At 50.0% G+C, this 16,967-nt stretch overlaps 2 protein-coding genes across 2 annotated transcripts in view; both read left to right on the forward strand.

Annotated features, from left to right (window-relative positions):
• TUBGCP2 (tubulin, gamma complex associated protein 2) overlaps positions 1 to 12,122 on the forward strand; it is a 37,279-nt gene extending 25,157 nt beyond the window's left edge. Inside the window, exons 14-17 of the mRNA XM_009881594.1 lie at positions 3,299 to 3,442; positions 4,027 to 4,155; positions 5,018 to 5,181; positions 12,017 to 12,122. Coding sequence (XP_009879896.1) covers positions 3,299 to 3,442; positions 4,027 to 4,155; positions 5,018 to 5,181; positions 12,017 to 12,122 — 543 coding nt within the window. The remainder of the gene's footprint in view (positions 1 to 3,298; positions 3,443 to 4,026; positions 4,156 to 5,017; positions 5,182 to 12,016) is intronic.
• Positions 12,123 to 12,501: 379 nt separating this feature from the next.
• ADAM8 (ADAM metallopeptidase domain 8) overlaps positions 12,502 to 16,967 on the forward strand; it is a 19,199-nt gene continuing 14,733 nt past the window's right edge. Inside the window, exon 1 of the mRNA XM_009881745.1 lies at positions 12,502 to 12,589. Coding sequence (XP_009880047.1) covers positions 12,502 to 12,589 — 88 coding nt within the window. The remainder of the gene's footprint in view (positions 12,590 to 16,967) is intronic.

Consider the following 16,967-nt stretch of genomic DNA (forward strand, 5'->3'; position numbering starts at 1 on the left):
CACTGATTGCCTCAGCACCAGTGGAGCTGCCTGGCTTCTGGGGGTTTCTGGCATACAAACAAGTCCTTGTGGGCGGAAAAAGAGAGCAGAGGTGGCATCTTAGGTTACTTCTGTGGGTTTCTGGCATACAAACAAGTCCTTGTGGGAGGAAAAAGAGAGCAGAGGTGGCATCTTAGGTTATTTCTGTACTGCTGGCTAAAACAGGGGCAGAGACTTAGGCTGTCTGCTCCACATTACGTAGCAAATGTCTTCACTTGGTCCCGTGTGGTCCTGTCATACGGTCATTTTGTGTTCTTCCAGTTTCAAGTGTTGGCAGCAGTCCGGGGAGGGCTGTGTTGTAGCTGCTTTCATAGCGTGAAGCTGCAGGGATGTGTCGGACGGGACGGGGTGTGTCGTGAAGGCCTGTGAAAGTGCTTGAGGGTGCAAAGCTTGGTGGAGTAGCGTTGGAGGGTTTTGCCAAGTGAGGGAATCTGACCTGCTGCCATCTCCTCCGTGCCAGGAGACAAGTTGAGAAGGCCCTTTAGGAAGCGCTACCCCTGAGCTTTGCATGACGTTTGTCTTGGCGTACAGGCTTTGCCAGGCAGTGAGCATGTGTTTAATTAGAGCAGATGATCAGTGATCCCTTCCTAAGACTTGCTTATTTTGCAGCATAACCTTTGTGATGGCTCTAGTCATGTTCCTTATCCCAAGGGACACTGCGTTCCTTGTGGTCCTTCTCAGCTTCCTTGCACGTTGTGGGGCTGCTGTGTTGGGGCTGGTGTTAGGATGCCCCAGCTACGGTGAGGAAACAGGAGGTACATCACCTTATTATTCTTCCCTCTGGTAGTCATCCTGTGATCAGATGCTTCTGGGTTGCGCATCTTTTTCCTCTTACGCCGTGAAAAACATTTATCTGAGCCCAACGCTCCTTCTGCAGTCTGCATTAAGGCACAGCAGCTCTCTTGGCAGCTCTCTGACAAGCCTGGTGAACCTTCAACATCAGCTGACCCTGTCTTACTTTCTGCTGTGTATTGGGGAGTTGTCCTGGGGTCAGCTAACCAACATTTTTGATGCCTTGTCATCCTTTTTCCTGGAGAATTCACAGGAGGCATCATGGCTGGGATTGTGAGCATCTCTGCACGTTCTTGGGGAGGAGTTCTGAACAAGAAGAGGTTATGTGTCAACCTCCTGGATGGTCTGAGAGAAGTGTACTTTCTTCTTAATTTTGTTGTAAGTTTAGGTTTGTGAAATGTAATACTCAGTTGACTTTACTTGAATTGAGGCGCTTGGACAAGTTATCCTGTCCCGGGTTCTTCCATACTGATTTCAGGTAGGGCTTTCTTTCAGTCTCTGCTGATTCCAGGTGTCCTAGAAGGGACTGTTAAACACAGCAGGCACGCGGTCTGTATTGCCAGCGTGCCCTGTGTCAGAAGAGACAATCTCCTGACTCCAGAGGTTTTGCAAAGACTTTCGGTCTGAAGATCCCCGTCTGCTTTGGCCCTCAGCCATTGAGTTCCTCTGCTCCTTCAGAGACGTAGCGGTGTCGAAGCATTTTTATTTCGGATCCAAAAAGGAATTTGCCGGTTTATACTGTTTCTCAGAGGAGCCCATTCCCAAGAAACTTCTACAGACCAAACCTTTCTGATAGCCCGAGTGGGCAGATTGTTGCCCTCGCTGTGGCACATCGGTGAGCCTGCCAGAGATGTTGAGAGAGCAGATATAAAGTGACATTGCTGGCACTGGGGAAAGGTGTTTTGCATGGCTATATGGCAAGAAGGAGATCTGGCCGTGCCTTCACTATACACTTCTTCATTTCTGAAACCTTGAGGGCCGCTGCAGCGTTCCGCAGAGCATTTCTACTGTTGGTCTGTACCTGAAGTTCTTCTCCAAGTAACAGTGCAGTCGTAATGACTTGTGATGTGAATATGTACGCAATTGTCACTTGAAACAGAACGTTTTTTTTGGCAAGTTAGCAAAGTCTTTGAGACGTAATCCAAATGTGTGTTTGCCTCCCATCCTCATCAGTGTCCTTCAAGGCTTTTAAACCTCCGGGAGATGGAGCGTGCCCTCTACCAGTGCTGGGGCAGGAAACGTCTGGCTCTGAGCAGTGTTGTGATATGTGCACCTGCAAGTCAAATATCTCAGCAGCACCAGAAGCTGTTTCAGCAACCACTTTGCCATGCAGTCCTTCAAAAGAGCTGCTCGCCAGGGATGACGTATCCCCAGCTACTGAGTAAAATCTTCCTTGCTTCAAATAAAAGCAGCATTTATTTCCAAACAGAGGATGCAGAACTGGCTCCTTAACCTCTGTAGCCTACAGACTGGGGTAGTTTTTTCCTTCCATTTGCATTTTAGGAGGGAAAAGGATGGCCCTCACTGGTCTCATGTGGTGCTTTATGCTGTTTTTTTTATTTGTCAGACATCTGTCTTGTGCATTTCCACTTGAAGTCAAGGTGATTTCTTCCTAAAAATATAGCTAGTATCTTTGTTTTCACAACATCATTGTCTTTATCAACACATCTTCACGGCATTAGAGAGCGGCATTTGTCACTGTTCTGTACTAGTTGTTTAAATGGTTATGGGGTGGGTTTTTTTGGCATTGGTCCCCTTGGAGAAGCATGGATACTTTTGGCAATTTTAGTCCTGTGGCTCTTTCCAAAGCTTGACGTATGTTCTCAGCTTCAGCACATCCCATCACAGAGTGAGAGACGGGGTTTAACCTATCATTTAAAACTCAAGACTGAAACAGCCCGTTGAAGTAGCAGAGCTGGACAAAAATCTTGCAGAATCCTTGCAACGCTGCGTGTCCCAGTTGCTTATTGTGCTCCTAAAACATGTTTCTGAGTAACCTGTGTGTTTTAAGCCTCGTAAACTTCCTGACGTTTAAGGTTCTTTGGTTTATTTTTCACTTTTCCACTTACTGTAGCTGACTTTACTGAGATTGTGGGAGTGGGCATGACAAGCAGATTTAAAAGCAGAAGTAGTGCATGTTCATAAAACGGATAACTCCATCCTGAGCCTCTTTTCCAGTGGAGGGTTTGGATGCTTAAAGAAAGCGTGATTTGGTTGAGAAGGTGATGTGATAAATCAGAGGTAAAAAGCCCGTGAAGGGCTGTTGAATGCAGGAATGAGGAATGCAAATACAGTCTCCATCTCAGGATGTTTCTCAAAGCTGGGAGGTGCATGAGAAGTATCTCAACGTGCCCTAGAGCGTGTCTGAGAGGTCACCCTCAGAGGCAGGATGCTGGGTTAGAGCATCTGTCTGGTGCAGCACAGCTGTCCTGGCTTGGTTTTTCATTATTGTACCATCCTGTCACAGGCATCTAATATTGACGATGTCCTGAGCCACCACACAAGCTTCCTGGATAACTGCTTGAAGGACTGCATGCTAACCAACCCGGAGCTGCTGAAGATCTTCTCCAAGCTGATGTCTGTCTGCGTCATGTTCACAAACTGCATGCAGGTGTGTGCAGCCTCCCTGTATCGACTGCTTTGGGTGCCCGCCAGCTATGACAGTCCCTTTTTTCAACTTGACCCCTCTTGTCCTCGATGCCCGTGGAAGACCCTCTGTCCCTCCCTCCAGCGGGCTTTATAGCTTGGCTGCTCAGACCCTCGTCCTTCCTCCCAAATGGTTTCTCTGGCTTCTCCCGCCACAAAATTCTTTATGCTCTTCTTTGTCAGTCTTGGGATCAGGTTCGTATGAACCAAATTACCTCTCTGCAGCAGAATTTGAGGGGTAAGTTGCAGGGCTCTGTAGTTTTTTTGCGTGTTCTTTTGAGGGGCAGGCGAGGACGGCTGATTGGACCCAAGGAGATTGATCTCTATGGGCACACTCTCGCCAGCATTCAGGGAGCCCATAGCTTTAAAAAAACACCACCTTCCTTCGGGTTCAGGGAGCTTTGTTATTAACATTGTAAATTTAATCTCGGAGTTAGTTTTCGTGGGACTTGGGTAGCTGCAGGGCTAGCAGAGCTGAGTCAGCCTCGTGCTTTGCCACAGTTGAAAAAATGGCATCTAACCATTTCCCCAACCCTCTGCTCTTCCAAGAGGTTCACACAGAGCATGAAGCTGGATAATGAGATGGAGCGGCTCACCTTAGAGCATGGCACAATGCTGGGCCCGCCAACAGAGGAGGAGCGTGCTGAAGAGACTGCGAAGAAGAAGCTAACTAACAAGGTAGGACATGGGATGGACAGTTGGGCCCTTTTCTCTGTGAATGCTGCCTGGGTTGCAGTCTTGTCAGTGTGGCTGTCCTACCTCTTGACGATAGACCTTCCTAGTTTCTAGAGCACCTCTGGCCCCAAAAGCGGAATCTTTCTGGAATTGTAGGCATTTTTGAACACAGTGTGAAGCGCTGCTGGTGTTCTCAAAGTCTGCTTTGAAGACCTTGTCTCCCACAGCAGTCCCTGCACTTGTTTTTAAGTTCTTATTTGTATTTTCAGCCGTGCAGTGGATACTCACATACAGGCTTTCTGCAGTTCAAGAACTTTCTTATTTCCAGATCTAGCATTTTGTGATGAATGAGCCAATAAACCATCGGGTGCGACTTTGCAGCCCATCCTTTTCGTATCGGGGGGGTTTGGCTTGTCCACATTTCTCTGTCTGGATGCACACAATACTAAGCGATTTGTTCGGCATGCTTTGCGGTTAGCAGGCTGCCTCCTGTCCCGCTGAAAGCCCCTCTCTGGCACACAACCAGTAGGGTCCATCACCCTGCGCGGCAGTCAGAGTGCTCCAGAGGTTACAACCTGTCTTCAGCCACATTCGCTTTCTGCTCTCCTCCTGCTTGAAAATAACTAACAGCATATATTTGAGGATAACTCTACTGGGATCCACCCTGGAGCGCTCCCAGGTAGGCATGGCAAGGTTTTTAACCACCTCGCAGTTGTTTTGAAGGATTTATTTTAGTGGCTGAGTGACTGTTAAGTTTTACGGCAGGATTTTTGAGCAGGTTAGGAAATGGGGAAGGAATAATTGCATCGCTTTGGTAAGTGTGAATCAGCAAACACAGGGGGCCACTATGCTTCTGTCTTGACAGCTTTTAGCAGAGCATGCCGACAACCTCCACCTGACGTCTGGCTTCGAAGCAACCATCAACAAGTTTGATAGCAATTTCTCAACACATCTGCTGGACCTGTTGGACAAACTGAGCGTTTACAGCACCAATGACTGTGAGCACAGCATGCTCAACATCATCTACAGGTGAGCCAGTAGTTCTCTCTCTGTGACTTCCCCTCCTGTGGTTCCCAGATTCAGCTCGGGAAGACTAATTGCTGTTTATAACTGGACATGTCTGCCCCGTTAATGAAAACACGGAAATCACAAGGAATACTGCTTTGCATTTCAACCCAAGGCTTTAAAAAACAACACGTGTTCCTTTGAATTATGTGAAATTTGTGTATTGATGTTGTAAAGGTAATGCAAGTGTTAGTTTTCTTGGGGATTGTCTCAGTGTGTAGACAGTGACTAAGCCGATTCCTGAATACAGCGTAAGTATTCCAGGATGAGAAAACCATGCGAGGGATTGATCATAAGTGGCTATTCTGTTGGAAGTTCACATCTTGTATTTATTTAAATAAGCATCCCTTCATGTGATTTCTGTTGTGGCCTCACCCATACTTACTAGCTGCGTAGAAATCAAAATTCCTCCAGCAATACCTAAAAGTAAGGTACACAAGATCAACTGCAGGGGAAAAAAAAAAAAAAAAAGAGAGAGAGAAAAAGTAGATCTAAGTTTTGCTGTTAGGTTTGTAACCGCTGTGTTCCTTTTTCAATAAAATGAGATGCACAGGGCCACCTTTGGAATGGTCAATGTTGGGTTTTTTTGTTCTTTTTAGCGTTGTTGGGCTTTTTAAGGTCTGTGTTCTAGATTGATGTAGCATGGAGGGACCTGCCCTGGTACTTCTAGATTTGAAGAACCACAGATAATGCTCGAGGAGCATTACCCTGCATTGCACACGTGGGCCGTGCAAGCAGAATGCTTCTCACTCTGATCCTGCTACCAGGGCTTTAGGAGCAAAACAGAAATAACTGCAACTATGGACTTTGCTGCTGTGGGCAGCTGTTAGTGTTTGTGGCTGGAATGTGTTTTTCAAGAGTTAAGCACCCATGAAAGCCAGCAGCCTGCAGATCGGAAATGTTCAGCTGAAGCACGCGTATAACCACGGAATAAGAAGGCAAGCGAGGGTCATCTCTTAATTCAAAGAGCTGATACTTCTTAATTCAAGGAGCTGACATCTCTTAATTCAAAGAGTCACCTTGGTGGAAGTCAAATGTAAGAGCTGCTGGTCACCAGCTGCCTCACACCTGGCAAAGACTCTGACACTTCAGAAATGCTGCTTGCAGACTGCTGGGCACATAAGAAAACCCATTAATTTTTACAGTGACTTTTTTTTTTTTTTTTCCCAGTGAAGAGGCAGGATATCTATTGTGTGTAGGCATAATTTTAAGAAGCTCGGATTTTCATGAATACAAAATATTTCAACGCTAACGCTTTTTCAAGTGCCCGTTCCGTGTTTGTAAGCCTGATGGACACATTTGTACTGTTACAGTGCACGTGAGCCTTGAACACTTGAGACTTACCTTCTTTGTTGCTGCTGTCAGCTGGGAAAAGAAAACAAAACCATCCTAAACATCCATCAGTTTCTTCCCGCTGTCTGTAAGCCGGTGTGTAGCCTTATTTTTGCGCGTAAGCCATTGTCAAAAGCTTTTACAGGACTAGCCAGAAATGAAGGTCTTTTTTAGGTATTGATTGTTTCCTTTCATCTTTTTCTGAGGAAAGCCCTTGGTTTACCCTACTTTTACGAGTGTTTCTCCTCTAAAGTTGTCATGCTTTTCAGTGGTAGATATGCTGGAATCGGTTGTCGGTTGTGTTATTTTATTCATATATGTGCCTGATAACTGGTTCATCACATACATTTTCTTTTGCCCCTTGATGGGGGTCTCGTGCCCCGAGCCCTTTAATGTTTAGTACAGAAGAGCATAGATCCTTATTTAGTTCTTCTTAACCACATAGGACTAAAAGGTACTTTGAGCTTTCTCCTAACTGTGCTTTATGCTCTGTTTTGTTTTGGTTTATTTAAGTGTAGTCTTACTGCTCCTCTGCTTTGTTTGGTCTCTGTGAACTGTAATTTTCATTGGTCATTCTCATCCTTTGACTCAGTCTTCAGGAGAACCGTAAGAATGTTAACCCACAGCCGTTATGTTCTGTTCGCTGCCCTTCCGTACCAGTTGTCGTTTGTGGCTGGCAGATAACCCTTACACCTCTGTTGAGATGTGCTACAGCTGAAAACAGAGAGAGAAAAGGTTGCAGGAATGGTGGGTTTTTTTTTTTTTTGAAGTAGGTTGTTGTGCCCTGCTCATGCAGCTCTTGAAGCTTCCCTTTTCCTTTTCTAACAGCATCTGACAGGACTGTCCAGGATTCCTGGTACCAACCTTTGCAAACACTGTTTTGTGAAGTATTCCAGCAGGAGACTGAGCTTCCAGTTGTCCTATGCTTCCGAGAACTTCTTGACCAGCGGCTACCACACATTTGCACAGCCCCTGGCCTCCTGTGTTAGCATCTGCTGCTCTACCTGAGGTGTGGTCACGCAGCTGAGACCAAGGTTGAACACTAAAACCTGTCATCCCTGTCACCATGGGGGCTTCCAGAAGTGGAATCTAGCCCACCAGCTCCCACAGCACTGCAGAGAATGACATGTCTTCTTCCCTGTAGGGTGGTATTCCTTATTTAAGGACAGGGATACTCATAAGCATCTGAAGGGAAATGCAGTCCCACGGGAACGCTTGCTGCTCTGAACTCTTCTTCCATTCCCTGGCAGGGTGGAAGCTTATCTTCCTACCACCAGAACTGCCCCTGTTGGTTGCTACTCAGTCTCTGAAATGGGAAGGCAGGTGAGGATCCCTTCTCCGCAGTCCTGATAACTGGTTCACTCCATTTCTGAAGTGACCAGAGTCTGAGGTCTACTTCTCAGCTTGGAAATTCTTCGAAGGCTTTTTTTGTGGCTGTGAGTGGAGGCCCCAGCTATACAAGTGGTTGGGGTTCTTTTCAGGACTAACCAGGACAGCTAAGTCTCTGCAAATCCTTTCAGGAATTGACAGTGCAGTTTATCAAGGCCTTCTGGACATTTTCTGTCAACCTTCATCTGCCTGGGCATCGCTGTTTCTCATCATCGGACTGTTGGAGATTGCAGGCAGGATCCATCTTGATAAAACTTCTTCCTAATGTTTAATCTAAACCTGCCCTCTTCCAGTTTATAGCCATTCCCCCTCGTCCTGTCACTCCATGCCCCAGTAAAAAGTCCCTCCCCATCTCTACTGGAACCCCTTTAGGGACTGGAAGGTGGCAATAACATCTCCCCGGAGCCTTCTCTTCTCCAGGCTGAACAGCCCCAACTCTCTCAGCCTCTCTTCATAGGAGAGGTGCTCCAGCCCTCGGGATCATCCTCATTGTCCTCCTCTGGACACACTCCAGCAGGTCCATGTCCTTCTTATGTTGGGGACTCCAGAGCTGGACGCAGCACTCCAGGTGGGGTCTCACGAGAGTGGAGTAGAGGGGCAGAATCACCTCCTTTGACCTGCTGGCCACACTTCTTCTGATGCAGATGGTGCTCCTGATGATGCTTCTTCCAGGAGATCTTAATGGCAACTAATTCCATGATCCAGCCACTTGGACATTGTTGCAGGTTGCACAGGGCATGGCCAACACTGCGATGAAGACCAAGTTGTCTGCTCTTTTAATAGAAGACCATCATGACCCCACCAGTCCTTGAGTCTTGCAATGAACATGTGGATATCATCCCATTGGTGGGATCATCCAACTCGGTCCAAGGCTGGAGTTGGCTCTCAGCTTACTCAGGCAGTCAACAATGTCAAGTCCTTGACCAGTCTTTACATCATGCAACAGCAAAAGTCCTGCAGCCTTCCATCGTGCTTTATCACGTGTGATGCCAGACACCGATGTAAGGGCTTTTCTGGTTCAGGTGGTGTCCTCCTTCTGGCCCTGCTCCTACACTTAGCATCAGACGTTCACCTCTTTTATCACTGCCTCCCCACCCTTGTGTCAACTTTCTGCATCTACCAGGACGGTGGGACAACCTGCTGCTGCACCACGGAGACTGGCTGTGTATTTTGTTCGATTGTGGCCCCGTGGTGGCGTGGTTAGGAACTATCTTCCACCAGATGCCTTTGTGTTTCACCGACTGCACACGAGCGTTAGCTGTGTCAGGAGGTGGGTGACTCCTGAGCTGCGGAAGCTCTGGAGCCAATTTTTCCGAATAAGGAGAGGTTGATTTTTACAACGAGTACTTCCTGCTTCAGGAGAAAGGAGAAGTATGCTGATTCATGCTGGCTGTGAGAAAGCAAAACGCTTCCATTAGCAGTTTGCGTTGAGAATGTTGACCTAAGCTCACAACCAGCTGTTCAGAAGACGGTCCAGGTTCTTTGCCCCCTGCTATTTCCATGCCCCAGTTCTGTTCAAGGGCTGCAGAGGAAATACTGGGTCTTTATGCCGTCAGGACTGCCATCGCTATCACGTCCCCAGTTTGGACTGTCTGGGACCACATGAGTCTTCACCAAGATGTTGGCCATAGCTGGACCTTTACTGGCAGACCAGATGTCCCCATTTCCTTAACTGCGATACTGCATGTTAACAGGCCGTGCAACAGAACGTGTCTTTCCGTTTCTCCGGGCTGCTCAGTAACGTTTTAAAGAGTGGAAGTCCCACGACGAGTGCCCAGACGTGACATTTAGCTCTCATTCAGTCTGTAGAGATTATTGGATTGAGTCCTGGACTCTATGGCAACGGGAACCCAAGCGCCAAAGCGGAGATGGTTGCCATCTGAAATAAGATACGTGACAGAGAGATGGAAGAGTTTATAAGACATACCGGTCCTTTCTTATAAAGGATAACCTTTTTATATGACTGTTTTTCAAAGGTGGTAGTCAAGGTGTAAGATAAGTAGCAAAATATCCCTTTTCTTCATCATTCTGGTACTGTGGTTTTATTTATCTGATCCTGGTTACTCTTTATTCAGTTTACAGTACTGAGTAACTGAGGCGCCGCCGTTGTATTTGTAGCACCAAACGACACAGGATGGAGACCCGAAGGGTTCTCTTCAAAGCAGGGAAGCTCACATGCGACTCACAGACCTTCAGCGTGCTGCTGCAGTCCTGCTGGGGTGCCTTGTCTCCATCAGTAGCAGTGCTGACAGAGCCTGGCAACCGCAAAAAGCCTCCAGAGTCACATCTTCACATCCCAGTAGTGAACAGGAGGAGAATTACAGCACAGAGGACTTAGTCAGAAGGATTACTTAATTCCGAATACTTAGAAATGATACCCATCAAGTGCCGTTAGCATTCATCAGATAAACTTCCTTTACCGGTTTGGAGGAAAAAACAATGACTGAGCTTAGAGTAAGACCGATAGGACGTATGAAGTGATGCAAACCCCAGCGAGTAAAACTTCCAGCCACAAACCAATAAACCGAAGCGTAAGCAGAGTTTGAGGAAGCACCGCGCAGATTCTTAAGAGATAGTTGTCAAAGATCATTTCACCCTAAAAACAGAGCTGAAAGGGAAGCAAATCCAAATCTGCAAATCGCAAAGTTTGGAATAAAGCAACTTTGGAAATGGAACGTAGCCTCGAAGCAAGGGTATACATGAGTTGGGTAAATCTGCCCACCGCAGTGTCAGGTTTCCTTTCGTTAAAGGATGAGAGAGATGTAAGCTTTTCAACCAGGAGAGAGCAACAGATAAATTCCATCTGTCGAGGCTCTGTTTTCCGCCGTCACCAAAAAAATGTCAAGGAACAATTTGTTGCCGTTTGTGCGAGGTTGTTAAGCAACATGAAACTCAAATATTGTGCCCGTTCGTTTAGTATTGGAGCAACTCAGTTTGAGACATGAAGAGGGTAACTTGCGTGTGATTCACGAGCCTGTAGGGACTATTGCTCGTGCTAAGGGCACGTGTTTTTAAGAGCTGCGTGTGCCTTAGTTGGCTTCGTAGTGCAGAGATCTGCCTAAGGAAGGTCACAGCAGGCCTGGAGCTGGGTGGATTTCCAAATTCAGTGGATTTCACGTGGTGGGTAAATATTGGAGTTCAGTGGTGGTGGTTAAGGAGCGGTGGGAAGTGGCCGGGAAGGTGTGGAGATGGAGGAGCCCTCACCCCTGGTGCCTTGTCCCCATGTGACACCTGTGGTCTGGCTGTGACTCCGGAGAGGAAGCTATTAGCCGTTGGTCCTTCCCGATGTATTTTAGACACCTGTAAAGAATGGGTGAAATTTACCCTGTTGTGAAGGGATGAGCACAGAAGAGGTGTCACCAACAACGCCTGTGGCACAGTGCAGATGTCCCCATCTCGCTCCGAACAAGCTGCTGTGTCTACCCAGCCCGGGGCAGTCCCACGCAGGGATGGCAGGTCCGGAGCTCACTGCGCTGTGGCCTGCTTCAGCTGATGCCCTGGGAGATGTTTCTCCTCCAGGGGCCATGGTTGGGTAAGAGCAAGGCTGTTGCTCGGCAGGGTGGACACGGGGAGCGCGGCTGCTTGAGAGGTCCGTGCTGTGGCGCAAGACCCCGTGCTGCGCAAGTGTCCTCCACTTCTTCCCGCAGTGAGACTTGCTTTGTTTTGCTTCACACCCCTCGTTTCAACCAACTTTGTCTTAAAATTCGCCTGACTGTCTATATACACCACCAACTCGGGCATTTCTCCACAATTAAGATTTGGAGAAGAAAGACGGAAATTGTCCGGACTTACAGAATGGCATCCGCAAAGATGACAGGTGTAGGAAATGGAGAGAATGGTTGGACTCAGTGGTCTTAAAAGTCCCTTCCAACCTAGACAATTCTATGAGTCTACGTATTTTTGGATCCCCTTGCTGCCTTTGAGCCCTCCGCCCAGCACGTGTGCTGCGGCACTTGCAGCACCGAGCTCTCGGGGGGGGACGGACCCTCGGCAGCGCATTTGGCGTGCTGTGTGCCGGTGTCTTGGGCACCGCTGAGCCAGCAGGCTGCCGAAAACATCTGCCTTTTCTCTCTCTCAGGTTGGACTTCAACGGGTTCTACACAGAACGCTTGGAGCACATGTCTGCTGAGCGCAGCCAGAAGGCGGCTCCCCTGCTTCCCCGCCTGGCCGTACCTGCCCAGTGAAGCCCTTCCAGCCGTCGCCTCTTCTCCTCCAACAGAGAACCGGACGCTGGTTTGCTTTGAGCTAAGTTCTCGACCCTCTACATTCACAGTGCGAGCTGGAAACGAACCCTAAGGGTCATCCCAGAGAGACAGGGGGAGTGTTCCGTCTCCTTAAATGTATGTAATGGATTTTCTCTTCTGAGAGGCTTTCGTTAAGTCCTTTTTTTTTTACTACATTGTAAAACGATGTATTTGTGTGTTGTAAAATAAATGAAAAAAATAAATAAAAATCAGGGTTTCTTTTTTACTGTTAGAAGAATGCAGGGTGCAAATTAGTCTTTTAGGCGACTAAACTGGGGGGTTGCTGGAATGAAGCTGACCAGCCGCTCGAACCGATGAGATGGTGTTCGCAGCTGATGAGCGGGAGCGTGGTGTTCATATCATACTGGCCGAGTCCTCGGCGGAGGACTTTCAGGGCGTCTTGCAGAGTCGCGCAGCTGTAAAAATTGCTTGAGCCAGTTTGGAAGGGGGTGTGGTGGAAAGTGGAAGAGAAGCATCTCCCAGGAACAAGTGGTAACCAAGATGCGTGCCAGAGACCCAGAGGCCTCAGTGGCAAGCGTGTGAAGCTGGGGAAACGTGGAAGGGTTGAGTGACCTGCCCTTCCTTTCCCTCACCTCCTCCTTTGCAAAGACCTAGAGCGTGTTAGAGAAAAGAACCAGGTCCTCTTTGCTTTGGTGGCCTAAAGCTGGTCCTCCAGCTTGGCAGAGGGAAGGAGACCCAAGGAGAGGAGGGAGACCCAAGGAGAGGATGGAGACCACCAGTCCTGGGTCTGGCTGATTGAATTCCTTCAGTTGGATGTTGAGGTTGAGGACTGAGACATCAAGCCACAATCATCTGGCTCTTCAGGGAAAGGACTTGTGCAGTTCATGGGGAAGGGAAGGTTTCCTCTTCCCACCACTGAGGTGGCCTCTCAGTGCAGGGAGGACTAGATGATCTAGTCCCCGGGAAACTACAGGCCGGTCAGCCTCACCTCCATCCCTGGGAAGATGATGGAGCAGCTTGTTCTGGGAGTCATCTCAAAGCACCTGGATGAAAAGAAGATTATCAGAAGTAGTCAACATGGATTCACCAAGGGGAAGTCATGTCTGACTAATCTGATAGCCTTCTATGATGGTGTGACTGGATGGGTGGATGAGGGGAGGGCAGTGGATGTTGTCTACCTTGACTTTGGCAAGGCTTTCGACACTGTCTCCCACATCATCCTCACAGGAAAGCTTAGGAAGTGTGGCTTAGATGAATGGACAGTGAGGTGGATTGAGAACTGGCTTACAGATAGTGCTCAGAGGGTTGTGGTTAGTGGTGCAGAGTCTAGTTGGAGGTTAGTAACAAGTGGTGTCCCTCAGGGGTCAGTACTGGGCCCAGTTTTGTTCAATATATTCATCAATGATCTGGATGAAGGGATAGAGTGTACCATCAGCAAGTTTGCTGATGACACAAAACTGGGAGGAGTGGCTGACACGCCAGAAGGCTGTGCTGCCTTACAGCGTGACCTCGCCAGGCTGGAGAGTTGGGCAGAAAGAAACCTTATGAAGTTCAACAAGGGTAAGTGTAGGGTACTGCACCTGGGGAGGAATAACCCCATGCACCAGTACAGGTTGGGGGCTGACCTCCTGGAGAGCAGCTCTGTGGAGAGGGACCTGGGAGTCCTGGTGGACAACAGGATGACCATGAGCCAGCAATGTGCCCTGGCGGCCAAGAAGGCGAATGGCATCCTGGGGTGCATCAAGAAGAGTGTGGCCAGCAGGTCGAGGGAGGTCATCCTCCCCCTCTACTCTGCCCTGGTGAGACCGCATCTGGAGTACTGTGTCCAGTTCTGGGCTCCCCAGTTCAAGAAAGACAGGGAACTGCTGGAGAGGGTCCAGCAAAGGGCAACAAAGATGATTAGGGGACTGGAGCACCTTTCTTATGAGGAAAGGCTGAGGGACTTGGGTCTCTTTAGTCTAGAGAAAAGAAGATTGAGGGGGGATCTTATTAATACATACAAATACTTAATGGGAGGATGCCAGGGGGATGGGAGTAGTCTTTTTTCAGTGGCACCCAGTGATAGGACGAGGGGTAATGGGCATAAACTTGAACATAGGAAGTTCCATCTTAACATGAGAAGGAACTTCTTTACTTTGAGGGTTGACCCTGCTCTGGCAGGGGGGTTGGACTAGATGATCTCCAAAGGTCCCTTCCAACCCTAACCATTCTGTGAATTCTGTGAATTCTGGGACAACAGGATGCCCATGAGCCAGCAACGTGCCCTGGCGGCCAAGAAGGCCAGTGGCATCTGGGGGGGCCTCAAGAGCGTGGCCAGCAGGTGGAGGGAGGTCATCCTCCCCCTCTGCTCTGCCCTGGGGAGGCCACATCTGGAGTACTGCGTCCAGTTCGGGGCTCCCCAGTTCAAGAAGGACAGGGAACTGCTGGAGAGGGTTCAGCAAAGGGCTACGGAGATGATGAGGGGACTGGAACATCTCTCTTATGAGGAAGGGCTGAGGGACGTGGGGCTGTTCAGTCTGGAGAAAAGAAGACTGAGGGGGGATCTTATCAACGCTGATAAATCCCCAAAGGGAGGGTGCCAGGGGGATGGGAACAGTCTGTCTTCACCGGTGCCCAGTGACAGGACAAGAAGGAATGGCACAAACTTGACCATGGGCAGTTCTATCTCAACCTGAGGAGGGCCTTCTCTGCTGTGAGGGCGGCAGAGCAGTGGCACAGGCTGCCCAGAGAGGTGGGGGAGTCTCCCCCTCTGGAGCCATCCCAAACCCGCCTGGACGCTGTCCTGTGCCACTGCTGGAGGTGCCCCTGCTCTGGCAGGGGGGTTGGACTAGATGATCTCCAGAGATTCCTTCCAACCCTGACCATTCTGTGATTTTGTGAATGGTTCTCCCCATGGATCTACCCACTCCCCTCTGAGAGGGCACCTTGGCCTGGGCCAGATGCCTTACTGCCAGCCCCAAGCAGGAGCTGGATGTGTGTCTTCTCCCCTCACCAGAAGCCAGGAGGTGCCAGGAGAAGGGCAACAAAAGGTCCTGAACTCAGCAGCCCCGCTTCCCATGGCACAGCAGTTGGGTACCTCCTTGCCCGGAGTCACAATTTGGCTGCTTTGCGTCTCCCTAGCAAGCTTGTGCTTCGTAGACCATGGGGTGGTCAGTAGCTCCTTCAAGGCCAGCTCAGCTCTCCACACCTTGCGAGGATCACTGTTGTGGTGGTAGGAGGGAATTACAGAAAAGCTGTGGGGAGCAAGAGGGGAGACACTGGAACAGCGCTTGGCTGTAGTGGTTTCTGTGCCATTTTGGAGGAAGCTTGGCCCCGGTGACTCAGAGCTCTGTGCCAGCCAAATTTGGTGTCTGATCCCCTCTTTCATTAAATGTGGTATTTCCTGGCTGGTCCTGGTGTGAAACACCAAGAAATGTAAAAAAAAAAAAGAGTTTGCAGGAGGGGATTCTCCCTTCTCAAGTTGCCACATGGAGGAGACAAGGGGCCATGGGTTGCACTGGGAGAGGTTTCATCTCAACCTAAGAAATATGTTACAGTGAGGACAATCTCTCGCTGGAAAAAAAATCCTCCCCAGGGACATGGTGGAGTCCCCATTGCTGGAGAGCTTCAAGATGTGACCTGGACAGGGTGTGAGATAGCCCCATCCAGGCTCACTTCCCCACGACAGGTCAGATCAGATGATCTTCAGAGGTGCCGTCCAACCTGGGACGTTCTGTGGACAAGGAGGAGACAGCAGTCAGCTCTCCAGCAGAGTGGAGAGCTCAGGGCGCAGTGTACCTCCCAGCTCAGCCCCACATGGTGATCCCAGCCCCTCCGATCCTTTGGGATCCAGGAGGGTCCCAAGCGCCCCACTGATATGCCCTGATGGCCCACGGTCCCCCTGACAGCTCAGCCCCTCATGGTGTCCCCAGCCCCTCCATCATCTCAGTTCTCCATCATCTCAACACCCCATCGACACCCCCCAAATGCCACTTGGACCCACGGCGCCCCGATGCCACATGCACACCCTCTGATACCCCACAAACCCACCCCCCTGCCCCACAGACCCTCCCCAATGCCTCACAGACACCCCGCGATGCCCCGTGGACAGTCCTCAAGGTGCTGTGGACCCTCCCCAATGCCCCATGGACCCTCCCCAATGCCGGTGGACAGTCCCCAAGGCGTTGTGGACACCCCTCAGTGCCCCACGGACCCTCCCCAATGGTTCACAAAGCCCCTGATACCCCACAGACGCTTCCTAATGCCCCACGAACACCCCCTGATGCCCCATGGACACCCCACGATACCCCACGGACCCTCCCCAATGGCTCACAGACACCCCACGATGCCCTGTGGACAGTCCTTGGGGCCGTGGGGACCCTCCCCAAAGCCCCACGGACCTCCCCAATGGCTCACAAAGCCCCCACAAAGCCCCACGGACCCCACAAACACCCCTCGATGGCCCACAGACACCCCCTCAATGCGCCACAGACACCCCCCGATGCCCCACGGGCCCTCCCCGATACCCACAGACACCCTCTGATGCTCCACGGACCCCACAGACACCCCCTGATGCCCCATGGGTCCTCCCCGATACCCCACAGACACCCCCCGATGCCCCACAGACACCCCCCAATACCCCACGGACACCCTCTGATGCCCCACGGGCCCTCCCCGGTACCCCATGGACACCCCCCGATACCCCACGGACACCCCCGGTGGCCCACGGGCCCTCCCCAATGGCTCACAAAGTCCCCGTGAAGCCCCACGGACCTCCCTCCATACCCCACGGACACCCTCCGATACCCCATGAACACCCCCCAATGACCCACCGACACCCTCCGA

Source organism: Charadrius vociferus, unplaced genomic scaffold (assembly GCF_000708025.1).
Source record: "Charadrius vociferus isolate BGI_N301 unplaced genomic scaffold, ASM70802v2 scaffold390, whole genome shotgun sequence".
Taxonomy (NCBI): domain Eukaryota; kingdom Metazoa; phylum Chordata; class Aves; order Charadriiformes; family Charadriidae; genus Charadrius; species Charadrius vociferus.